The sequence below is a fragment of the Lolium perenne genome, chromosome 5, assembly GCF_019359855.2.
Source record: "Lolium perenne isolate Kyuss_39 chromosome 5, Kyuss_2.0, whole genome shotgun sequence".
In the NCBI taxonomy this organism is placed as follows: domain Eukaryota; kingdom Viridiplantae; phylum Streptophyta; class Magnoliopsida; order Poales; family Poaceae; genus Lolium; species Lolium perenne.
In genome coordinates this window covers 124,809,467-124,836,027 of record NC_067248.2, presented here as the reverse complement: position 1 = coordinate 124,836,027, position 26,561 = coordinate 124,809,467, and the positions used below count along the sequence as shown (strand labels likewise).

The following is a 26,561-nucleotide window of genomic DNA, read 5'->3' as shown; positions in this document are numbered from 1 at the left end:
ATCCAACCATTTATATTGTGATCTATTTAATCATGCCTTATTCTTCCTTGTTTAGTACAAGTTTTATCCGAATGAATATGGCTTTGAAGGTTATCAATGATTATGAGGAGATTATTTTGATTGAGCATGTAAGTTTTACCATATAAGCTTCAATATAAGGGCTCTGCTCGAAAGACAAGTACAATTTATTAACTGTTCTTTGACCAAGAACGAAGTTTTCCATCACCAATTATGATTTCCTATGCACCTTTATTTGTGATTTCACTCTACTTGTTTCAAGTTGAATCATATGAGGAAGTTGTTCACTGGAATGTCTTGTGTGAATTAATGTGATGCTTCTTGTCCGTATTTTATTTATCGACTCTTCGCTCCATAAACATGTGGTATTGTTTACTGAGCTCAGTTTCGCTTGGGGACAAGCGAGGTCTAAGCTTGGGGGGAGTTGATACGTCCATTTTGCATCACTATTTTATATCATGATTTACTGTTATTCATTGATATATTTCATATTTAGAGATGATACTTATGTTATTTCACCTATTTTGCATGTTTTATGATTATTGGAGAATTACTCACCGCAGTAGGATTCTGCTGGAAAAAGCACCGTCAGAGTACAATATTTCTGAAGATCAACAATTGACGGAAATTACACCGAAGGTCTTATTTCTCCAGAAGAATGAGCCAGCCAAAAGGAGGGGCCGAGGAGGCCCGCCATGGGCCCCCCATAGGCCGGCGCGGGCTCCACCCTGGTCGCGCCGCCTTGTGGGGAGGGGGCCCACAGCCCCCCCTCGGCCGTCTCTCTTTCGCGTACTTCATCTACCCGAAAACCTAAGGTACTGGGGATAATCGCGAATAGACACAGCCACCTCTGCGGGGCGGAAAACACCAGAGAGAAAAGAGCACTCCGGCAGGCCGAAATCCGCCGGGGAAATTCCCTCCCGGAGGGGGAAATCGACGCCATCGTCACCATCATCGAGCTGGACTTCATTGGGATCATCATCACCATCATCTCCACCACCGTCATCGTCATCTCCACCGCTGCACCTCATCACCGCTGTAACATCTAGGGTTGAATCTTGATTATTTCATAGGGGGAACTCTCCCGGTGTTGATTACTCCTTGTTATTGATGCTATTGAGTGAAACCATTGAACCAAGGTTTATGTTCAGATTGTTATTCATCATCATATCACCTCTGATCATGTTCCATATGATGTCTCGTGAGTAGTTCGTTTAGTTCTTGAGGACATGGGTGAAGTCTAAATGTTAGTAGTGAACTATGTTGAGTAATATTTAATGGTTTGATATTTAAGTTCTGGTGTTATTCTTCTAGTGGTGTCATGTGAACGTCGATTACATGATACTTCACCTTTATGGGCCTAGGGGAATACATCTTGTATTCGTTTGCTAATTGTGGGGTTGCCAGAGTGACAGCAACCTGAACCCCTGATACGTCTCCGACGTATCGATAATTTCTTATGTTCCATGCCACATTATTGATGTTATCTACATGTTTTATGCACACTTTATGTCATATTCGTGCATTTTCTGGAACTAACCTATTAACAAGATGCCGAAGTGCCGATTCTTGTTTCTGCTGTTTTTGGTTTCAGAAATCCTAGTAAGGAAATATTCTCGGAATTGGACGAAATCAACGCCCGGGGGCCTATTTTTCCACGAAGCTTCCGGAAGTCCGAAGACGAAGCGAAGTGGGGCCACAGGGTGCCCAAACCCTAGGGCGGCGCGGCCCACCCCACAGGCCGTGCCGCCTGCATGTCATCTGGGGCCCTGTGCCCCCTCTTGACTTGCCCTTCCGCCTACTTAAAGCCTCCGTGACGAAACCCCGATGCGAGAGCCACGATACGGAAAACCTTCCAGAGACGCCGCCAACGCCGATCCCATCTCGGGGGATCCAGGAGATCGCCTCCGGCACCCTGCCGGAGAGGGGAATCATCTCCCGGAGGACTCTACGCCGCCATGGTCACCTCCGGTGTGATGTGTGAGTAGTCTACCCCTGGACTATGGGTCCATAGCAGTAGCTAGATGGTTGTCTTCTCCCCATTGTGCTATCATTGTCGGATCTTGTGAGCTGCCTAACATGATCAAGATCATCTATCTGTAATTCTATATGTTGCGTTTGTTGGGATCCGATGAATAGAGAATACTTGTTATGTTGATTATCAAAGTTATATCTACGTGTTGTTTATGATCTTGCATGCTTTCCGTTACTAGTAGATGCTCTGGCCAAGTAGATGCTTGTAACTCCAAGAGGGAGTACTTATGCTCGATAGTGGGTTCATGCTGCATTGACACCTAGGACGATGTGACAGAAATTTCTAAGGTTGTGTTGTGCTTGTTGCCACTAGGGATAAAACATTGATGCTATGTCTAAGGATGTAGTTGTTGATTACATTACGCACCATACTTAATGCAATTGTCTGTTGCTTTGCAACTTAATACGGAGGGGTTCGGATGATAACTTTGAAGGTGGACTTTTAGGCATAGATGCGGTTGGATGGCGGTCTATGTACTTTGTCGTAATGCCCAATTAAATATCACTATAATCATCATGATATGTATGTGCATGGTCATGCTCTCTTTATTTGTCAATTGCCCAACTGTAATTTGTTCACCCAACATCTTGTTTATCTTATGGGAGAGACACCTCTAGTGAGCTGTGGACCCAGTCCAATTCTCTTTCTTGAAATATAATCTCTTGCAATACTTGTTCTACTGTTTTCTGCAAACAATCATCTTCCACACAATACGGTTAATCCTTTGTTACAGCAAGCCGGTGAGATTGACAACCTCACTGTTTCGTTGGGGCAAAGTACTTTGGTTGTGTTGTGCAGGTTCCACGTTGGCGCCGGAATCCCTGGTGTTGGGCCGCACTACATCCCGCCGCCATCAACCTTCAACGTGCTTCTTGACTCCTACTGGTTCGATAAACCTTGGTTTCTTACTGAGGGAAACTTGCTGCTGTACGCATCACACCTTCCACTTGGGGTTCCCAACGAGCGTGTGCTTTACGCGTCATCAAGCTAAATTTCTGGCGCCGTTGCCGGGGAGATCAAGACACGCTGCAAGGGGAGTCTCCACTTCTCAATCTCTTTACTTTGTTTTTGTCTTGCTTAGTTTTATTTACTACTTTGTTTGCTGCACTAAATCAAAATACAAAAAAAAAAATTAGTTGCTAGTTTTACTTTATTTGCTATCTTGTTTGCTATATCAAAAACACAAAAAAATTAGTTACTTGCATTTACTTTATTTAGTTTGCTTTATTTACTGTTGCTAAAATGGCCAACCCTGAAAATACTAAGTTGTGTGATTTCACAACCACAAATAATAATGATTTCTTATGCACACCTATTGCTCCACCTGCTACTACAGCAGAATTCTTTGAAATTAAACACCTTTCTTGAATCTTGTTATGCGAGAGCAATTTTCAGTGTTAGTTACGATGATCTTGCTGCCCATCTTAATAATTTTGTTGAACTATGTGAAATGCAAAAATATAAAGATGTAGATGGTGATATTATTAAACTAAAATTGTTCCCTTTCTCATTAAGAGGAAGAGCTAAAGATTGGTTGCTATCTCTGCCTAAGAATAGTAATGATTCATGGACTAAATGCAAGGATGCTTTTATTGGTAGATATTATCCCCCTGCTAAAATTATATCTTTGAGGAGTAGCATAATGAATTTTAAACAATTAGATACTGAACATGTTGCTCAAGCTTGGGAAAGAATGAAATCTCTGGTTAAAAATTGCCCAACCCATGGACTGACTACTTGGATGATCATCCAAACCTTCTATGCAGGACTAAATTTTTCTTCACGAAATTTATTGGATTCAGCTGCTGGAGGTACCTTTATGTCCATCACTCTTGGTGAAGCAACAAAGCTTCTTGATAATATGATGATCAACTACTCTGAATGGCACACGGAAAGAGCTCCACAAGGTAAGAAGGTAAATTCTGTCGAAGAAACCTCTTCCTTGAGTGATAAGATTGATGCTATTATGTCTATGCTTGTGAATGATAGGACTAATATTGATCCTAATAATGTTCCATTAGCTTCATTGGTTGCACAAGAAGAACATGTTGATGTAAACTTCATTAAAAATAGTAATTTCAACAACAATGCTTACCGGAACAATTCTAGTAACAACTATAGGCCATATCCTTATAATAATGGCAACGGCTATGGTAATTCTTATGGGAATTCTTACAACAATAATAGGAGTTCACTCCCTGGACTTGAAGCCACGCTTAAAGAATTTATTAGTACACAAACTGCTTTTAACAAATCTGTTGAAGAAAAGCTTGGGAAAATTGATATACTTGCTTCTAAAGTCGATAGTCTTGCTGCTGATGTTGATCTTTTGAAATCAAAAGTTTTGCCTAATGAGAATCATCATAATAAAATTGTTACTACAGAAAATGCCATTCAAGTTAGAATTAATGAGAATATAAGATTAATGGCTGAACTGCGTGCTAGGTGGGATAGAGAAGAAAATGAAAAACTAGCTAAAGAGAAAAATGTAGCTAAAGTTTGGACTATTACCACCACTAGTAATGCTAATGCTACACATGTTGCTGCACCTCCTACTAATAATAATAAAAGAATTGGTGTTAGCAATGTTTCCACTTCTAATGCAAAGCGCGAAAAACTGCCTGAAACTGCTAAAACTACTGAAACTGCCTGTGATAAAGCTGCTGAAATTTTTTCCAACATTGGGGATGATGATCCCATTGCTTTAGATTATAATGGTTTGAATTTTGATGATTGCCACATCTCTGAAGTTATAAAGTTCTTGCAAAAACTTGCTAAAAGTCCTAATGCTAGTGCTATAAATTTGGCTTTCACGCATCATATTACAAATGCTCTCATAAAAGCTAGAGAAGAGAAACTAGAGCGTGAAGCCTCTATTCCTAAAAAGCTAGAGGATGGTTGGGAGCCCATCATTAAGATGAAGGTTAAAGATTTTGATTGTAATGCTTTATGTGATCTTGGTGCAAGTATTTCTGTTATGCCTAAGAAAATTTATAATATGCTTGACTTGCCACCGCTGAAAAATTGTTATTTGGATGTTAATCTTGCTGATCATTCTACAAAGAAACCTTTGGGTAAAGTTGATAATGTTCGTATTACCATTAACAATAACCTTGTCCCCGTTGATTTTGTTGTCTTGGATATTGAATGCAATGCACCTTGTCCCATTATATTGGGAAGACCTTTTCTTCGAACTGTTGGTGCTATCATTGATATGAAGGAAGGTAATATAAAATATCAATTTCCTCTCAAGAAAGGTATGGAACACTTCCCTAGAAAGAGAATGAAGTTACCTTTTGATTCTATTATGAGAACAAATTATGATGTTGACACTTCGTCTCTTGATAATACTTGATACACACTTTCTGCGCCTAGCTGAAAGGCGTTAAAGAAAAGCGCTTATGGGAGACAACCCATGTTTTTACCTACAGTACTTTGTTTTTATTTTGTGTCTTGGAAGTTATTTACTACTGTAGCAACCTCTCCTTATCTTAGTTTTGTGTTTTGTTGTGCCAAGTAAAGCCGTTGATAGAAAAGTAAGTACTAGATTTGGATTACTGCGCAGTTCCAGATTTCTTTGCTGTCACGAATCTGGGTCTACCTCCCTGTAGGTAGCTCAGAAAATTAAGCCAATTTACGTGCATGATCCTCAGATATGTACGCAACTTTCATTCAATTTGAGCATTTTCATTTGAGCAAGTCTGGTGCCATTTTAAAATTCGTCAATACGAACTGTTCTGTTTTGACAGATTCTGCCTTTTATTTCGCATTGCCTCTTTTGCTATGTTGGATGAATTTCTTTGATCCACTAATGTCCAGTAGCATTATGCAATGTCCAGAAGTGTTAAGAATGATTGTGTCACCTCTGAATATGTTAATTTTTATTGTGCACTAACCCTCTAATGAGTTGTTTCGAGTTTGGTGTGGAGGAAGTTTTCAAGGATCAAGAGAGGAGTATGATGCAACATGATCAAGGAGAGTGAAAGCTCTAAGCTTGGGGATGCCCCGGTGGTTCACCCCTGCATATATTAAGAAGACTCAAGCGTCTAAGCTTGGGGATGCCCAAGGCATCCCCTTCTTCATCGACAACATTATCAGGTTCCTCCCCTGAAACTATATTTTTATTCCATCACATCTTATGTGCTTTTTCTTGGAGCGTCGGTTTGTTTTTGTTTTTTTTGTTTTGTTTGAATAAAATGGATCCTAGCATTCACCTTATGGGAGAGAGACACGCTCCGCTGTAGCACATGGACAAGTATGTCCTTAGTTTCTACTCATAGTATTCATGGCGAAGTTTCTCCTTCGTTAAATTGTTATATGGTTGGAATTGGAAAATGATACATGTAGTAATTGCTATAAATGTCTTGGGTAATGTGATACTTGGCAATTGTTGTGCTCATGATTAAGCTCTTGCATCATATGCTTTGCACCCATTAATGAAGAAATACATAGAGCATGCTAAAATTTGGTTTGCATATTTGGTTTCTCTAAGGTCTAGATAATTTCTAGTATTGAGTTTCAACAACAAGGAAGACGGTGTAGAGTCTTATAATGTTTTCAATATGTCTTTTATGTGAGTTTTGCTGCACCGGTTCATCCTTGTGTTTGTTTCAAATAAGCCTTGCTAGCCTAAACCTTGTATCGAGAGGGAATACTTCTCATGCATCCAAAATACTTGAGCCAACCACTATGCCATTTGTGTCCACCATACCTACCTACTACATGGTATTTTCCGCCATTCCAAAGTAAATTGCTTGAGTGCTACCTTTAAAATTCCATCATTCACCTTTGCAATATATAGCTCATGGGACAAATAGCTTAAAAACTATTGTGGTATTGAATATGTAATTATGCACTTTATCTCTTATTAAGTTGCTTGTTGTGCGATAACCATGTTCACTGGGGACGCCATCAACTACTCATTGTTGAATTTCATGTGAGTTGCTATGCATGTCCGTCTTGTCTGAAGTAAGAGAGATCTACCACCTTATGGTTAAGCATGCATAATGTTAGAGAAGAACATTGGGCCGCTAACTAAAGCCATGATCCATGGTGGAAGTTTCAGTTTTGGACATATATCCTCAATCTCAAATGAGAAAATTATTAATTGTTGTTACATGCTTATGCATAAAAGAGGAGTCCATTATCTGTTGTCTATGTTGTCCCGGTATGGATGTCTAAGTTGAAGAATAATCAATAGCGAGAAATCCAATGCGAGCTTTCTCCTTAGACCTTTGTACAGGCGGCATAGAGGTACCCCTTTGTGACACTTGGTAAAAACATGTGCATTGTGATGATCCGGTAGTCCAAGCTAATTAGGACAAGGTGCGGGCACTATTAGTACACTATGCATGAGGCTTGCAACTTATAAGATATAATTTACATGATGCATATGCTTTATTACTACCGTTGACAAAATTGTTTCATGTTTTCAAAATCAAAGCTCTAGCACAAATATAGCAATCGATGCTTTTCCTCTATGGAGGACCATTCTTTTACTTTCAATGTTGAGTCAGTTCACCTATTTCTCTCCACCTCAAGAAGCAAACACTTGTGTGAACTGTGCATTGATTCCTACATATTTGCTTATTGCACTTATTATATTACTCTATGTTGACAATATCCATGAGATATGCATGTTACAAGTTGAAAGCAACCGCTGAAACTTAATCTTCTTTTGTGTTGCTTCAATGCTTTTACTTTGAATTATTGCTTTATGAGTTAACTCTTATGCAAGACTTATTGATGCTTGTCTTGAAGTGCTATTCATGAAAAGTCTTTGCTTTATGATTCACTTGTTTACTCATGTCATATACATTGTTTTGATCGCTGCATTCACTACATATGCTTTACAAATAGTATGATCAAGATTATGATGGCATGTCACTCCAGAAATTATCTGTGTTATCGTTTTACCTGCTCGGGACGAGCAGAACTAAGCTTGGGGATGCTGATACGTCTCCAACGTATCGATAATTTCTTATGTTCCATGCCACATTATTGATGTTATCTACATGTTTTATGCACACTTTATGTCATATTCGTGCATTTTCAGGAACTAACCTATTAACAAGATGCCGAAGTGCCAGTTGCTGTTTTCTGCTGTTTTTGGTTTCAGAAATCCTAGTAAGGAAATATTCTCGGAATTGGACGAAATCAACGCCCAGGGGCCTATTTTTCCACGAAGCTTCCAGAAGTCCGAAGACGAAACGAAGTGGGGCCACAGGGTGCCCAAACCCTAGGGCGGCGCGGCCCACCCCCTGGCCGCGCCGCCCTGTCATCTGGGGCCCCTGTGCCCCCTCTTGACTTGCCCTTCCGCCTACTTAAAGCCTCCGTGACGAAACCCCCAGTACCGAGAGCCACGATACGGAAAACCTTCCAGAGATGCCGCCAACGCCGATCCCATCTCGGGGGATCCAGGAGATCGCCTCCGGCACCCTGCCGGAGAGGGGAATCATCTCCCGGAGGACTCTACGCCGCCATGGTCGCCTCCGGTGTGATGTGTGAGTAGTCTACCCCTGGACTATGGGTCCATAGCAGTAGCTAGATGGTTGTCTTCTCCCCATTGTGCTATCATTGTCGGATCTTGTGAGCTGCCTAACATGATCAAGATCATCTATCTGTAATTCTATATGTTGCGTTTGTTGGGATCCGATGAATAGAGAATACTTGTTATGTTGATTATCAAAGTTATATCTACGTGTTGTTTATGATCTTGCATGCTTTCCGTTACTAGTAGATGCTCTGGCCAAGTAGATGCTTGTAACTCCAAGAGGGAGTACTTATGCTCGATAGTGGGTTCATGCGCATTGACACAGGACGAGTGACAGAAAGTTCTAAGGTTGTGTTGTGCTGTTGCCACTAGGGATAAAACATTGATGCTATGTCTAAGGATGTAGTTGTTGATTACATTACGCACCATACTTAATGCAATTGTCTGTTGCTTTGCAACTTAATACGGAGGGGTTCGGATGATAACTTTGAAGGTGGACTTTTTAGGCATAGATGCAGTTGGATGGCGGTCTATGTACTTTGTCGTAATGCCCAATTAAATCTCACTATAATCATCATGATATGTATGTGCATGGTCATGCTCTCTTTATTTGTCAATTGCCCAACTGTAATTTGTTCACCCAACATGCTGTTTATCTTATGGGAGAGACACCTCTAGTGAACTGTGGACCCCGGTCCAATTCTCTTTACTGAAATACAATCTACTGCAATACTTGTTCTACTGTTTTCTGCAAACAATCATCTTCCACACAATACGGTTAATCCTTTGTTACAGCAAGCCGGTGAGATTGACAACCTCACTGTTTCGTTGGGGCAAAGTACTTTGATTGTGTTGTGCAGGTTCCACGTTGGCGCCGGAATCCCTGGTGTTGCGCCGCACTACATCCCGCCGCCATCAACCTTCAACGTGCTTCTTGACTCCTACTGGTTCGATAAACCTTGGTTTCTTACTGAGAGAAACTTGCTGCTGTACGCATCACACCTTCCACTTGGGGTTCCCAACGAGCGTGTGCTTTACGCGTCATCAACCCCGTTGGTATATCGATGCAGGAGGGGTAGCAGGATCTCAGAGTTTAAGGCTGTGGTTAGATTTATCTTAATTACTTTCTTGTATTTGCGGATGCTTGCAAGGGTATAATCACAAGTATGTATTAGTCCTAGGAAGGACGGTGCATTAGCATATGTTCACCCACACAACACTTATCAAAACAATGAAGATTAATCAACTATATGAAGCGAAAGCACTAGACTAAATTCCCATGTGTCCTCAAGAACGTTTGGTCATCATAAGTAAACAAACCGGCTTGTCCTTTGTGCTAAAAAGGATTGGGCCACTCGCTGTAATTATTACTCTCGCATTTTACTTACTTGTACTTTATTTATCTGCTATATCAAAACCCCCTGAATACTTGTCTGTGAGCATTTACAGTGAATCCTTCATCGAAACTGCTTGTCAACACCTTCTGCTCCTCGTTGGGTTCGACACTCTTATTTATCGAAAGTACTACGATACACCCCCTATACTTGTGGGTCATCATGGATCTAAGTTTAATGAAAAATGTATATTTTCAAAACCCCATCTTTTCAGAATTAAGCATTTTTTGTTGCCCAAAGATGAGGTATTTTTCATTGAGATTTTACATTCCTATATATGTATGTGTCCTTATGTACATCTTGACCCTTTTTTGAATTATTTTGAAACTTTTAAATGGTGTTTTCATAGTTTTAAACAAACAAGCTACCATAGCTCGAGCAACAAAGAGATTTTTTTTTGGGCATACAAGAAGATAACATGTATTGGATCAGAGAATGATGCATTCTCGGTAAGCTCCATGTATAAGGCGTTAATTGCCATTCAACCGTTTGTTAACAATAAATACATCTGGAAGATGAAGATACCTTTGAAAACTAAGGTTTTTGCATGGTATCTTCGTCGGGGGTGATCCTTACTAAAGATAACCTTGCAAAGCGCAACTGGCATGGTTGCCCGAAATGTGTTTTCTGTCATGAAGAGGAGACAATAAAACACCTATTTTCAACTGCCCAATTGCTAGATCTATATGGTCAGTCATTTAGATAGGTTCTACCTTATATCCACCCCGAAGCATTGAAAATATCTTTGGCAATTGGCTAAAAGGGGTAGATTTTAGGTTTAAAATGCTTGCCAGAGTGGGCGCGATTGCTGTTGTATGGTCGTTATGGCTATGTAGAAATGACAAAGTTTTTAATGACAAGAATTCATGGATGGCTGCATAATTGACGAATTACAGCCAATGTAGACTAGTTGGGTTTTATGTGTTTTCGTCCTTTTGCTGTAATTCTTCGATTGTTGCTCTTTTGATACTGGAATGGTTGTGTGAATCCTAGTTATGCAAAGGCTATGTGTAATGCTTAAAACTTTTAAAGCGCCTTTTATCGAAAAAATTGGATCAGGGTTTTTTTAAACGATGTTATTCTAGGATAGCGGACATTCTTGCAAAACCCAAATAACAAGTTCCGAAATAAGAAAGCGATAATGATGTCAATGAAACTGAAATATACACCAGACAACCTAGACCACATGGGATTGCTATATATACATTGCAGGTATAGTATACCCAAATGTATAGAAGTACTATATCGCTCTCATTTTTTTAGTGTACAAGAGTAATACTCTTAACACTCTCTCTCCCAAACTCAAGGTGGATCTGAAACCTTGAGTTTCAGAACACGAAGTAGATATTGTTATCTAGATTTGGGTTTACTGACCAAAATTGCTAAGCCAACCGCTAGTAGCGTGAGCACATAGGTGATGCATCCACACCAATATGTTTGGTTAGCTTGTGCTAAACTAGATATCGGCAAATCTGAATAGAAGCACTACTATTACAAAAAAAAAAAAAGATGTGGGTGAATCACATGAAACACCAAGATCAACCAAGAGTCTTTAAACACATACAATCTTTGACATGTTAGAGGCAAGGGTTCGAAGATTATCCTTGGCACAGTGATACATATTCATTTCTTGGACTTCCATGCAATTGAAGAAGTCTCTAGAAAGTGACAATAGCTAGTGATAGAGCGACAAACTAAATGATCACTCACCCAAGTGGAGTGAGTAAGCATGAAGATGATTAGAACGAGCATAGAAAAATCTGTGAGATGTTGCTCTCACAATTCTTGAAGCACATAATGTTAGGAGTATTGTAAACCAAGCTACATGAATTGACAAACCGACGTACAATGTGGTCAACATGAGAAATGAATGAAAGGTTGAGTCATGGTGAGATACTACACGAGGCTTTCCACAAGAGGACGATGGCGAGTATTATCCTCGAGAGGTGCTCCATCTTACTATGGCAGGATAAACTGAACTTGGCTACACCTTTTTTATTTTTTTAAGAATGAGGTAATCTCCATTAAGAAGCCTTACTTGTGCCAGATGTTTCAGATCTTTTTTCATTTGCCACTCTCTGAGGAAGCACTCCCGCAATTCCATCTCTTCCAAGCTCTACTCTTAGATCTAGTCGTAGCCATGTATACTGATATCTGGTCGGTATTTGGACATTCTGTGATTACAAAGGTGTCTTTTGTTTACCATTCTCTTATTAATTATGGGGCACATTACCTTCTTTTAAGTGGATGTGGCAAGGCTTTTGTCAGCAGAAGCACAAGGTTTTTTACTGACTCCTAATTCATAATCGCCTGAATACAAGAGCAATGTTACAAAGAAAGTATTTTTTCATGGATGATTATTCATGCATTACGTGTGACGAAAATGAGTTGGAAACCGGAAATCATATGTTCTTCCTCTGCCCTTTTGCTTACATGTGTTGGCAATATGTTTGCCCCTCTAGGACACCACCGCAACAAACTGATATTCAGAGCATACTCGCTAGTCTCAAATTTGCTATGAAGGAGCCTTTTTTCATGGAGTTGATAATGTTGACTGCCTGGTCCATCTGAACAACTGGAATGACTATATCTTCAAGCGCATCCCCCAGTCTCTACATGTGCAGGAAAAAGTTCATGGATAAACTAGCTCTTCTTTTGCATAAGGCATCTAGGAAGTTTTATGGCGGCCTCAAAAACTGGATTAAAAGATTCGGATAGTTAGCGAGATTTTCTTTCTTTTATCTCTTTTTTTGGGCCTATGGTTTTCTAGCTAGTTTCCTGTTGCTAACCTCTAGCAACTGTTTTTTGTACTTTTCAAATTTTAAAAATTTATGAATATACATAGTGAGGAAACCCACTGATCAGCCTCAAAAAAAGAGGAGTTCCCTTAGTAGGATGCAACTGAGTGCAACGATGTTGAGAGAGAGAATAACCATTATCGTTGTGATAATTCTTAATCCCTACAAAATGACCAAGAGACCCCAAATCTGACACCTTAATTTTCTCACCCAGCTTTTCATAATGAGAGCAATATTGTACTTATGATAATCTCTAGTGATCAACATAATATCCACATAGAGAAAGGCAAAACATTTCGAATTTTTGGCAAAAGAGACCACACTGCCCAATTTATTGACAAAAAGGACCACCTGTGAGTGTAATTGGCAAAAAAGACCACCTTCTCTGTGGCGGCAGCGCCCCCAGGTGACACGTGGCACATGCCGCCACAGCATGCGGCGGTAGGAGCTTGCCGTGGACGATGCCTCCATTGAGTGTGGCGGCAGGCCCCTTGCCAAAATTAACTCGTCGTCTTGGGCATGGACTAGCTATGTAGCTTAGCTACTCCAGGTACGTACCACTGGCTTAGCTACTGCATGTCCGAGTGGGGCCATGTATAGTGATCAGGCGCGGTCCGCAGCGCGAACAAATTCAGCGTATATTTGCGTTTGGAATGCGTCGCGGCGGATGCTGCGCGGCTGCCCAAAGTGACCACTCGCTTCTTTATCGGACCCGCCTGGTAACGAGCCTGTATCGAGGGCATCGCTTCCGCGGCCGTCGCTTCCGCGGTCAGTGATTCCGCGTCTGCGCCGCGGATAACTCTTCTACGTGCGCACGGCGGGCGGCGGCTGGGCTTCTGCGCCGCCTTCAATGGCATTGTTTGTCGCGCGCGGTCGGCCTTAAAAGTCGATCGACATCGTTCCTGCCATCATCCGCACCTCCACTCCCACCACCACCACCGCGCGCCGCCGCAAAACCATAGGGAAGACGAAGAACGACTTTGAGGCGTCCGGCGGCGACACCAAGAAGGAGGAGCGGCGGCAGAGGGTGCCGCTGCCCGTCAACGTGGCGCGGCTGATGCACGCGAACTGGACTCCGTGCGAGGGCTGGGGGGACATGCACATGCATGGCGGCTAGCGGCTGAGCTACCTCCGAGTGCCCGTCCCGCCCGTGCCTGCGCGCGAGCCATATAGGAGCGCCGAGATCCGGCGCAGACTGCGGTACCTGCCACCGGACCTCCGCACCGATCCCACCTACGTCATCGACTCTGACAGCTGGCGCACCTATCTCGCGTCTGAGAAGGATCCGAGGAGGAGGGCGGGCTTCCTGGACGACAGGGACTTCCCCTTTGACCGTCCACCGGTGCCTCGTCGTCGAACACGGCAGGCGCCGGCGCCTGCACACGACGATGAAGACTAATACGAGGCGCTGGCGTTCCACAAGGAGGAGGCCAAGGACGACAGGACGACTGGTCGTGGGTGGTACCGGAGCTCGTCGTGATCGACAGCGACGACGAGAACCAGTAGGCGCATGTGTTCTTAGGGTTTTTATTTTCCTTTCTTTTACTATGTAAATTATGTTTTCATGTTATAAAAATGAAAAATTGAAAAAAATATGGCGTGCCGCTGGAGCCACCCCGGACGCAAACAGACGCGCGGTCGATTTCGACCATTTAAACCGACACAAACGGACACGTGCGGACGTTTTCGGTGTCTGAAATGCGTCGCCCCGTTGAAGATCGCCCCAACCTTTTGCGGCCGCATGCTAGCCCGAAGAAAACACACAAAAGAGCTGTGACGGCATGCATGAGCTGATCCACGACAAAGGGCTAAAACTGCAAAAGGAGGGCAGTGGTATGTACCTGCAGTAGCTAAGCTACATAGCTAGTCCATGCCTAAGACAACGAGTTAATTTTGGCAAGGGGCCTGCCCCCACATTCAGTGGAGCCATCCTCCACGTCACCATGCCGCTGCTGTTGCCTCCGGCGGCATGGCCCATCATAGTTGATGGCGATGGGCGACGCTACTCGACTCCTAACGTGCCGCCACAGGCTATGGCGGCATGTGCCACGTGTCACCTGGGGGCGCTGCCGCCACGGTGAAGATGATTTTTTTTGTCAATTGCACTCACAGGTGGTCCTTTTTGTCAATAAATTGGGCATGGTGGTCTCTTTTGCCAAAAATTCAAATATTTCCATGGTCAGATGCATGAACGGAAAGTGCTGAGTCATGTTCACTTGAAGAAAAAGCTAGCAACTCGAACCACTAAACTGAACTGCTCGAGCACGGGACGAGGGGCTTGCTTCAGCTCATAATTAAATATCATTTCATAAGTGATAGACATGACCGTTAGGGCATACAAAATTCATAATGTAACTCGCCATGAAGGAAAATTCTTTTACATCTATCTGAGATATTTTCCTTGAACGATACTGTCATTATGACAATCAGAGTGCAGTAGAAATCATGTGAGAAACTGGAGTAACACTCTCATCATAGTATCTCCTGCGAACCTTTGGAAAAATCTAGCATCAAGATGAGCCTTACATATAGCTCTCCGCATAACCATCCGACTTGGGTTTGAAACACACATACTCATTTGATAGGGACTAGCCAAGGAGATAATGGTACCAGATCTGTCGTGTTACGCTTACAAGCTGCCATACACAAAAAAACATTTCTACTTCTACCTAAAATCTTAGTAGAGGAATGATCACGAAAAGCATAGCTGCTTGCCTGAGAGTCGTGAGTGAGTGAAGGTTCAGTGGTAGTGGCCGGAGGAGTAAAAGTACCCCTTCACCCCTAAGAAACGCTCATGAGGCGATTAGGGTTTCTTCTCCTCCCGTTGGCACCGCCGGCGATCTGCCTCGCTTCTATGGCCTTCGGGCCATGGAGACGGGGTGGATCTGGGCCCCATCGATGGGAGGGCTCTGTTCCCCTGGTTTTGAAGTTTTAATTTGGTGGGGCGGCGCTCAGGTGGAGGCGGCGGCATATTTTTCAATAAAGTCTCCTGGCTTCAGCCCCCTCTCGACAACAACGTCGAGAAGATTTTGGGAATGGGGTGGTTCTCGAGGACTTATTCTGGCGGGGGGATCTCTGAATCACCATGGAGCTTCATCGGCGGTTATTCCTTCTTCGCCTCTGGGACGGATGTGATCTTCTTTACATGTTCGGTGACTTCCCGTCTGCAACCAACAACGTCAGGCCAACACAGGGAGGAGCAGCAGCGGCGGCGGCGTGCCGCCGACACGGTCTGGAGGTTAAAGACGAAGGACATCTCAAGAATTTCGTTGTAATTTTCATTTTTTATTGAGGAGCTTTGTAATGTTGGATGTTTCTCTTAATGTCAGGATTTATTCGCAAAAAAGATATAATAAAATAGAAACTAATCTAGAAAACGGTGGAGCTATCGAGGAAGGAGAAAAGTGTAGAGTTGGTCAGTAAGAAGCAAGGCCGATGCTAAAGGTGGTCTGGTAGTCAAACTGGTGGCTGATTAGATGCTGACTCATCTCAAGAGATGATATGAGAAGTGAAAGAAATGTGGACTCTACAGAGAAGGAGGATGACTCGAGTGGGAGAGGAATAGAAAAATAGCCTATCCTTATTAAAAGTTAGATCACGAGAAAAACGAATGCCATGAGCATACGAATTTATTTCTTGTAAACTCTGGGATTTCTGTATGGAGCTGTTCCATTGGTCCGGTAAATTTGCTGCATATGCTTCAACATAGAGTTTTCATCTCTCCGCAAGAACGTTTCAAGGGCATCCAATCATATTTCAGGATTCAAGTCCGGCATGGTTTCATTAGTAGACAGGAGATGGTAACATCACTGCACAAGTGCACATGCCTCAAGCAACAAATGCGAATATTGACGGCCAAAACTTATTGGCAGTTAGTTATAGGCCAAGCAATCGGCCAACCACGTATCTTGCATCATTGTCCTATGCAGTTGCGTTGAAGCAACATGAGAATTTAATCTGGTTTGGATTTTTTCAACCGTGATATACATGCTGTCGAGCTGACTCATGAAAGTAACGTCTACACTGGCCTGATTAAAATGCATTTCATTTTGTCACTTTGATGTATGGTGACATGATCGCTGGCCGAAAAAATGCATTACCAATCATCATATACTGCCTTTAGGGATGAGAAAACTGTCATCTGCCTACCAGGGAAGCCGCCACCGGCACATATCCTTCCCTCGCTGCTACCGGAGTCTTTACTCATCACTGCGTCTCCGGTTCCGGCATTTCCACGACATGCTCACCATATGGTTGGTGCATATGGTTGGTGCGGCATGACGAGAATCTTCCCGATCCGATTGCGGCACTTGATTGTGAGAATAGGGGCATCAACCTTGGTTCTTAATGGCGCCGGCCACCATGGTCATGTGGATGATGTGGCGGTCGAACCTTGAGATGGTGATTGCATTCAGCTTCACGTTGCCGAGATCGATGGCAGTATGTTACGCCCTTTTCTTGTACCGTGAAGCGTTATGGGACACCCCTCTACCCCTCAGATTGAGTTCGATCCGTCTCAGTAGGTGCTATGCACGATGTCCCTTGTGGAGGTGTTAGGTGATGCATGTTGTCAGCAGGTGGTACACAGAACATGTCACGCGAAGGCGTCAAGTCATGCCTGCTGCTGATAGGTGCTACACAAGGCGTCTCATGTGGAGACGAAGACATGCGTGTTGCTGACGGATGCTACACACGGCGTCTTATGCAGAGGCGCTAAGTCTACGTATTGTGTCTCTTGGAGACGTCAAGTCATGCTTAAGACCGGCACACACTATGTGTTGTGTATCTTGCAGAGGCATCAATTCATGACTATTGTTGAGAACCGAAGGTGCTGCGACATTGGACGGAAGAAGGGTGGTATGAGACGTCCTAAGTTCCAGCATCTCCTCTAGTGGTTTCTGGCTAGCAAGGTGTCATTAGCCGGCCAAATGATGATGGTAAATATGGCTTCAACGACGATTATGCACAGTCCGGTGGAAACAGAAGATCGCTCACCATACAATATTGCCGTGCACCTGCCCGTCGTGGCGCCCTTGTTGAAGGTGCTTACTTAAAAGCTCGGCTTTATGTATGAAAACCTAAAAAATGATGGACATTCATCATCATCGGCACGTGTGCACACATCAACCGATACCATAACATAACGTCGTGCGGAAAAAAAAGTTCACAGTCCATTTAATAACGCCTTGCCCTATAGCACACATATGTTTTCCCGGGCATTTACCTCCGTGTATTATGGATAGTCAAATAATGGAAATTTTTAATTCAATAATTATCAAATGATCCAATCAAAAGTTGGATTGGCTATGGACTCGAGCCATCACGCATGGTTTCATGAAATATGTATTATTTTCTCGATCTAAATTGAGAAGGTTTTCAAAATCGATGAGGTTTCAAGCTATCTATTGTAAACATAGACTAACATCATATGCATGATATTACTTTTTACTATGAGCATCATCGATGTAACTTTGATTTCCTTTTTTTACAAACAAATAAAAGCTAGAGAAAATATAACCCTGTAAAACAAGATATGTTATGTGTCTCGTAAAAAATTACTTTATTTGTTTCAAATTAATAGATGCAACTGATTCCCAAATGAGCAAATGTACATACTAAAACGTCTAGATACAAATCCAATCAAATCTATGTCAACTAATTTGAAATAGAAGCAGTATAAAACATGAGCGTCAATGGGCTACTCCGATGACCCGCCCAATAATCTGAAACATCCTACAACTCGTCAAGCCGACGTCCGGCAGTTTCCATGACCAGCTTTGGACTAGCCAGGCTCTCCAGCCAGACCTCGTCGCGGACGGTTGCGTACGCGTCATCGTTGCGGTGCCACGTCCAGACGGCGCTCGTCTCGTTGACGATCCTCAGTCGCCCATGCCCGAAGCTCGCCTCCTGGAACACCGACAGGTGCGCCGACTTGTGATCCTTGATGAACCTTCAAATAAATTAACAAATCACTTCCAAATATTAGAAAGTGACAAAGGCGCCAACAACATTTCGATGTCAGTGAGATCGACTGCGTACTTGAGGGCAAGACCTTCCCTGTTGCCGCCGTCGCCAATGGTAATGTACATCGGGCCTCGGTTTTAAACAGAAGGCTCGAAAGCCCAGCTTTGAATTAACAAAGCCATCAACCGGCCAGGAGTTACAACAGGACACCACACCACACACGCACACCACGGCAGGACAGATACACGGGTACATACAGAACGAATTACAACACTGCACTACGAGCGAGGATAAGCTTGCAGGAGTGCAGACCGCCGCTGTTGGACACCAAGGACACCGACCGGAGGCACGGCGAGGCACTGCCCGGAGCAGAATTGTAGTCTTGATTCCGAGGAGAACAGCCAGAACTCCGAGCACCAGAAGCACCAACCTGTTCTCATGCCGAAGAGGGCCCCTGCCCTCTCGCCTGGTTCGAAGGCGTCGAACCATCGGACATGAGAGAGGCTCACCCGAGAGCCGCAGAGGTGTTGGGCTCCGGACCCGACGCCACCCTGGAGAGACTACCTTGACAAGGATCACACCATACCGGCCGCACTGCCGAGCACTTGGACATCCACCAACGACGAGAAATCCGCCGGGAGCACCTGCAGAGGACGGGGCGGACTGTCGTCGACGCACGCATACGGGCTAGAGATCACCGCAGCTGCTCAAGGACCGACATTGCCCAAAGCTGCAACCTTCAGCTCCGCCAACCTACCGAAACCTCCCCAGGCGGCGCCTCCAAGAAGGTCACGGCGCAGCAGCGCGTCGCCGCCGCCCAATCAACAAGATTTTGGACTTTCGTCCGGGAGGTGGGGGAGGATGAGCAGGAGCCCAGGACAGCAGCTACTACCTCAGAACCGACGTGAACCGTAGCTCCACGCCGCAGACGCCGCCCGCCGCCGCCTCACATCCCGAGGAGTCGAGGACGCCGGACCGAGGCACCCACCACGATGCCCGCCGCAGGACATCGGGGGAGACGAACCAGCGCCCTCGCTGCTCGCCGACCTGACGCATCGAGGCCACCCACCCGAGGCAGCCCTGATGAGGCCCAGACCTAGGCCCGCTGGCCCAGATCTGGGCCCGCCGCCGCCACCCATGGCCACGGCGCGCCGTCGCAGGGCCGCGCCAGCCGGCCAGAAGCCAGAAGCTGCGCCGCCACCCCGCCGGAGAAGCGCCTTCACCGCGCCGTGGTCGGGCCACCGCGCCGCCGCGCGCCGGACGAGAAGCACGGCACCCCGCCGACCGCGCCGGCCCGCGCCACCACAGCCACGCAGGGGAGAGAGAAGCCCCGCCGCCGCCGGCGCCCCGGGGCTTTGCCCGGCGACGCCCTCTGGCGGCGGCGAGGGAGGGGCGGGGGGAGGAGGGGCTGGAGTTGGGGAAGGCTAGGGTTTCGCCCTGCGCTCGCGGGAGCGACAGGACGAAACGGTCGCTCTATGTTTTCCATCGGGCCTCGGTTGTCGGCCTCGTTGTCAAAGATCCTCGTCTAATTCAGTTCAACAGCAATTGATCAGCAAAATTGTTAGTATTGTGTAGTTGATTAACGGACCAAGAAATATAGGGCCACAAGATGATCAATTCTAGTGTAAAAGGCTTACGAATCGCTCGTAGGCGTGGACGTGTCCGGAGAAGACGACGTCGACACGGGCCTCGTAGAGGAGCCTCTCCATGGCGGCGCGCATCGCCTCGCCCTCGCCCTGGTGCGCCTGGTTGGTGTTGTACCACGGCGCGTGCAGCAGCACGACCAGCCACGGCGTCCTCCGCCGGTCCACGCCGGCGAGGTCCCGCTCCAGCCACGCGTGCTGCTCCGACCCTTCCTCGAAATCCACGTAGGAGCCCAGCATCACGACGTGCGCCGCGCCGCCTGCCGCGTCGAAGGAGTAGTAGAGGTTGGAGCGCGAGCCGCTCTCCTCGTGCGGCATGCGCCACCGCGCGTTGTAGGCGACGAACGGCGTGAACTGCAGCACGGGGAGCGCCTCGACCTCGTGGTTGCCCTCCGTCACCATCCACGGCCGCGCGCTCGCCAGCGGCTGGACGAGCCGCCCGAACGAGTCCCACAGCGGCTGCTGCGTGTCCGCGTACGACAGGTCCCCCGGGAGCAGCAGCATGTCGTAGTCCGCGCCGCTGATGTGCGACAGCGTCGATGCAGTCCACCCCGTCTGCCCGAGGTCGCCGATGACGACGAGCTCGATGGGCAGTGACGCTGGAGGGGTTCGGAGGGTGAACTCGTCGCCGGCCTTGCCGCACCGGTAATGGTAGGTTGTGCTGGGATCGAGAGGACCGATCGTGACGTGGTGGATCGCGCCGGACTTGTATAAGAAGTACCGGTATGTCGCGTTGTCGCCTGTCGCCGACGCCGTGTAGTTCCCCCGAGATTTGCCGTACTCCACTACTGACGGCGCGCTCCGGTCGTCGGTGACCCATGAAATTCTCATGTTATTTGTTCCCACAACTGAAATATGCACCTGATATGGTTGCCAGGCCCATGTGAATTTGGTGAATATATATATATATCGTGAAGATCAAACACAGTTGCTAAAAAATGCCCAATAATTGCAAGTTTCTAAACCCAAAATAGCATTGAAAATGTTTATGTGCAATTTCACGCTCCAAAGTCCAAACTGTGCATACAATCTACTTCATTCCAAAATAATCAAAGCTCAAGTTTTGTCCCATGTCAAACTAATTTAAGTTTACCAGATTTGTAAAACAATATGTCTACATCTAAAGCAGCGATTATTTTTATTACATTCATCATACAATGAATTTTCATATCATCAAACTTAAATTAGTTTGACATAGTGCAAAACTAAAACTTCAATTATTTTGAAACTAATGGAGTAAATGCATATTTTTCCTAAAAATGATCTAAATGCATATCTCTGAATTCAAAAATATAACTGGAAATCTTGCGGTTTTAAATTTTATAATATGTAGCTATTCGATGGCACATTTCTAAATAGAAAACTGTACCCACAAAATTTGCACCTAGATTTTTAAACGCAAAAATACAAAAAATAAATAAGACGGTGACAGAAACACCTTACCCATGCTTGTAAGTAGAAAATCCACTTTCAGAAACCTTATAGAAATCATAAAAGTATAGGTAGAAAAATAAGCAGTCAAAACTACTGCAACTAAAAATAGGAAAATACTGATCAAGTCTGTGTGCAATATCAGTGTCTTGTGTTCAGAGCCCTCTCACAAAATTATGTAGTACAAAACTCGAGCTTAGACAACAAGAAATATTTAAACAAAAGAAAACTGAACTTTATCGAAAACGGTGACAAGGGTGAAATATAAAAGCACAATTGTGGAAAGTTTGGGGTTGCATACACCAAGAAAGTATCTACGAAAAGACCACCATTTCCCTACCGATCATAGTCAATTTCTTCTTTTTATACACCGACCCTCCGCAAAAAAAAAAATCTTCTGTTGTTTATAGTTTGTACAGTTGACATGTAGGTGTTTAAGTACTACCTGTCATTCTCTATTAGTTCACACCCGGTTGGTGCATAATATGGCATTAAAGCTAAGAGATCTCTATTGCATAACCCGAACAATGCACTATTAGTAAATATAGTTAGCATTCATCGATGCCACAACTAAGACATGGTGGAAACTAGAATCACGAAGAATGTTAAAGCATTTTACCATACTTCTTCATCAGTTCAGACTTTGGGTGAACTGATTGGTGCAATCATCAGTTCCAGACTTGTGTTGCAGTTATCTTTTACTGTTCCAGGCAAACTTTTATCCTAGTATCTCACAATTACATTAAGCTTGGCCACGAAATTTGCATAGACATGGAAAGCACACTCCCTACATCAGGTAACTTAGAAAAAAAAAATCCTATTTTCTACTCCCTTGGTTCAGAAATAAATGTTGCAAACTAGTAGATTCGTATGTATCTAAACATGTAGTTTTATGTGTAGATAATGAAAATCTATACAAATCTGCAACAGTTATTTCAGAACTGAGGAAGGACATGACATTTCGCCATTGCAAAGAAGCCACTACTTATGATATTGATGATGTCAGCGTCTTTGTGTTTATTGTAGATACAACGGGCTGGTATGTAAGGACACCAAGAATTAACCAAACTGTACAAATTAAGCACGGTAACATCTTTTAAATGTATCGTATCGAGAATCAAGGGGTGTTATTGTTCTTCACGAAACTTTATAGATTTTGCAATCCTCAGAGCTAACTTGAACCTCATAAAGAGTAGCTACAGGTAGTCACATTGCTATCCATTGTCTACGTATTAGTTAAACACTGAAGATTATCTGAGTATAAAACCAAAAGGCTAAGCGGATAGAACAGAGTTATATCAAACGAACAGAGCTTGCGGCCACTGAATTATGTCCAGAAAAAGTTGTTTGATAAATCATACTCATAAAATCCGCTGGGAACAAAGGCACGTAGTACTATAATATTTATGCTAGAAAATGAAAATAACGAATAGCCCAAAATTAACTGTGCAACAGATGCAAAGTGCTTTGCAAACTTGAGACTCAGATCGCCGGTCTTACCTGCTGAGGATGAGCAGCCGGCTTATCGTGCGTTGTCAATACCAGCGGGCTCGGCGGCGGCCGAACGTACTCGTCAGCGCGCGTGCAGAGGAAGACGAGCGACGTGAGCCCCTGCATGAGCACCCTCCAGGAGTGCGCCATGGCTCCGACCAGCAAATCCCCGGTGAAGGTTCCGGTGATGCTGCGCCCGTGCGCCGCCTGGTTCATGCACCGGAGAGACCGCTCGTTCGCCGCCGCGAAGAGGATCTTCGCCACGCCGAGGACGCTTCCGACCGGGACGCAGACGGCAATGTGGCAACAAATACGGATCAGCGCGATGACGCGGCGGAACGCGACGCACATGAGCAGTAGCGCGCGGAGGAGAAAGGCGATTGTGTGCTTCTTACGCGTGCCGACGCGAGGGAAGGGGGAGGTCGGCACGGCCGTCGCCATCGCCGGTCTTGGCTTTAAGAAGCACGGGACCTGGTAGAGTACACGTAAACGAGCGCCATTAAGTTAATCAAGTATTAAGAGACGTGAGACGAAGACTTTCTTGTAGTGCGTATGTCGCAGGTATCCGGAGGGAGTATATCCTGTCTCCGGAGAGAGATGACATGGGCGGTTGCCGTACCTGACATGTGCCGGCGGTTGGGGTCGCCGGAGAGGAGGGGGAGGAGCGCGCTCGTGGTGGTGGTGGTGGCGGTGTGGTGGAGGGGCAGGAAGGGAGGGGATAGGTAGGTTGAAGCTAGCATTGCTGCAAGGTTTTACCGCAGCTTCTCTCCTCTTCATCCTTTCTGCTCTCTTTCGAGCCTCCCTGGCAACAAATGTCACTGTCTGAATAGCAGCTGGAAGTATAACACGTCAGCTGCTGAATGGGATGCGTTGGAGGTTGATGGCTTATTATGGGACCGGGGAATATTACTACGGGATACTAGATGCCGTTTGATTGAGAGGCTTAAAATCGCATAAAAAGGCAGACACGTTCAACAGAAGGTGGATTGTGGACTTTCTTTTCTATCGAAATGGGGGAAATATCGCTCCAGCTTCTGCATCTAAGGGATGCACACAACTTTTTTTATTAGATATTCACGAAACCTTACAAGAAACAATACAAAAGATCAATCTCGAAGCAACCTTACTATACCTACAGTGGGATGAAGAGGGTGACAATACACCAACTCACATCATCCAAAACTAAATGCCTTCCCAAACCGCCCAATAGCAGGTGAGAAGCACATCTAGTCAAGCAGACTCTCAGTGCACGCCAACGCACACGCCACAGGAGTTGCTTCCGCCGTCTTCCTCGACTCCATCTTCAAGAGAGATCATCGCATTAACCTTGCAAGACCTGTCGTTGATGCCACCATGACGCCAGACGGCTCCACCATCATGCACGTATACATCATCCCGCAACTGTCGTCGATACCCTGTAGCACCATGCCACTAAGACTCAGCGCCAACAATGTGGTAGATGAACACCACTCCACCGAAATCGGCCAACATCCAGCAGCTGCTCCAAAAACGATGCCCCAAGAGGTAGAACGACGCACGGCGCGCCGCCATCTTCCGATCCGGGAGACCCGGACCTAGGGTTTCCCCCGGAGCAGCACGAGTGAGAAACCGCAGACTGCGATGACGATGCCTTCAAGAAGGTAGCGGCGCGACATGTCGCCATCGTCCGCCAACCGAGGTCGGAGCACGGTTTTCACCGGCAGACGCGCATCCCCAACTCGCCGAGTGTAGTGCCAAGAAGGGCAAAGATGACGCCTTCGTCAAGGTAACGACGTCGACCGACGTCGCCATCATCTGCCAAGACCGAGGTCGAGGCTCAGTTTTCACCGGCCGCCATGACACCCCGGACTAAATCACCATTGCCGGTAACCTGTGTGAGATCCCATGATCCCCCACACAGGACTACCAGCCTGGCCGACCACCTCCGACGAAGAAGATGACCACCACCACCATGCCCGGGGCTGCTGCACCAGGTTTCCTCATGACGCGAGGGATGCCCACGAACGCCTCCCTGCCTAGGAGGCAGAGCCACGACAGACAGATTGACCCCCACCCTGGCCCAAATGGACCAAGATTGGACCCGATCCTCGCCGCCGCCGCCTGCAGATCGACGCCATAGCCGTCACCTCCCTGCGCCGCCGCATCAAGGAGAGGCCGGGCGAACGCCGCCGCCGTGCCCTCCAGGTCGTGGGGGCGAGAGGATAGGCCGCCGCCGCCACGCCGCAGGGCTTTGCCCGGCAGCGCTCCCGGCAATGGCGGCGGGGAAGGAGGGTGCCCTAGGGAGAAGAGACGGTGGCGGGGGAGGAGGGCCCTGACGCGGCGCGGCGCCGCCGGCGTGGGGGGAGAGGAGGGTTAGGCCGGGGGGAGACGGCGCGGGTGGATTGTGGACATCAAAGTCAGTTTGAGCTAACGTAAAAAAAAAGTCAGTTTGAGCTATTGCTCAATTCTGCATGCTTTGGGAGATGGTTAATCGAATCATCCTGAAGCCTCAAGCAGAGTATGAATTCATTTCGAAGCCAATGGCATGTTCTTGGCTCGATCGGCATATCAAACTTTATTCCACGGGCAACAGTTTTTTCAGGGTTCCAGCAAGGGGGGCAAAGTTAGGGTACCCTCATTTAGTGCAAAAATTTGAATTAACTTGTACAAAATAATGATGTCATAATATTTTTTAGTTCATTATGTTACACTAAAGAGGGAAGAGATACCCTAATTTTGATCAACTTGCATCTATAGTCAAAGAAATATAGCTGCCACAACCCCCTGTTAGAGATTTTTGTTTTGCTTAGCTCGTCTCGAGGACAGATGTTGGATATCGGATTTTGGCGGATTTTGGCGGCTTTTGGCTTCGGTGTCTTCTCCTCTTCACCTTTAGCCCTCCTGGATGGCCATAATCTTCTCATACCTCTGGATTAACTTATCCCTTCAATTTTAGTGGTTGGAAGGGGGAGGGAGAGGACACTGATAGATCTTGTAGATCAACTAGGGGAAGATCGTTACCGGGTAGGAGAGGGTATTGTAAGGTTTACCTCCTCCCTGCGAGGAGGACGAACCCGTCGAAGTCGACATGGTGGCGATGGCGACGATGACGGCGTGAGGTCGAGGGAGAGTTGGCGGCGGCGGAACTTCCCGTCGGCACTGTGCAGACCTAGATCGGTAGGTTTGTTTTGTGGGGCGAGTGGCACTCCATTCAACCTCCTAACCTGTGCCACCGCCCCACCACTGTATATATAGCACAGGCGACAGGGGCCCACCAACCAGATGCGGTTGGGCGCCCCCGATCAGGGCGCGGAT

At 45.7% G+C, this 26,561-nt stretch overlaps 1 protein-coding gene across 1 annotated transcript; it reads right to left on the bottom strand.

The window, feature by feature from the left end:
• Positions 1-18,274: 18,274 nt before the first annotated feature.
• Positions 18,275-24,039, bottom strand: LOC127299819 (purple acid phosphatase 22). The gene is made up of 7 exons (XM_051329864.2): positions 23,887-24,039; positions 23,663-23,738; positions 23,277-23,541; positions 20,340-21,206; positions 20,194-20,227; positions 18,778-18,832; positions 18,275-18,688 (listed from the first exon to the last, which is right to left on the bottom strand). The coding sequence occupies exons 1-7, from the start codon at positions 24,005-24,007 to the stop codon at positions 18,472-18,474; spliced, it is 1,635 nt and encodes a 544-aa protein (XP_051185824.1). The 5' UTR covers positions 24,008-24,039; the 3' UTR covers positions 18,275-18,471.
• Between the last annotated feature and the right edge of the window lie 2,522 nt (positions 24,040-26,561).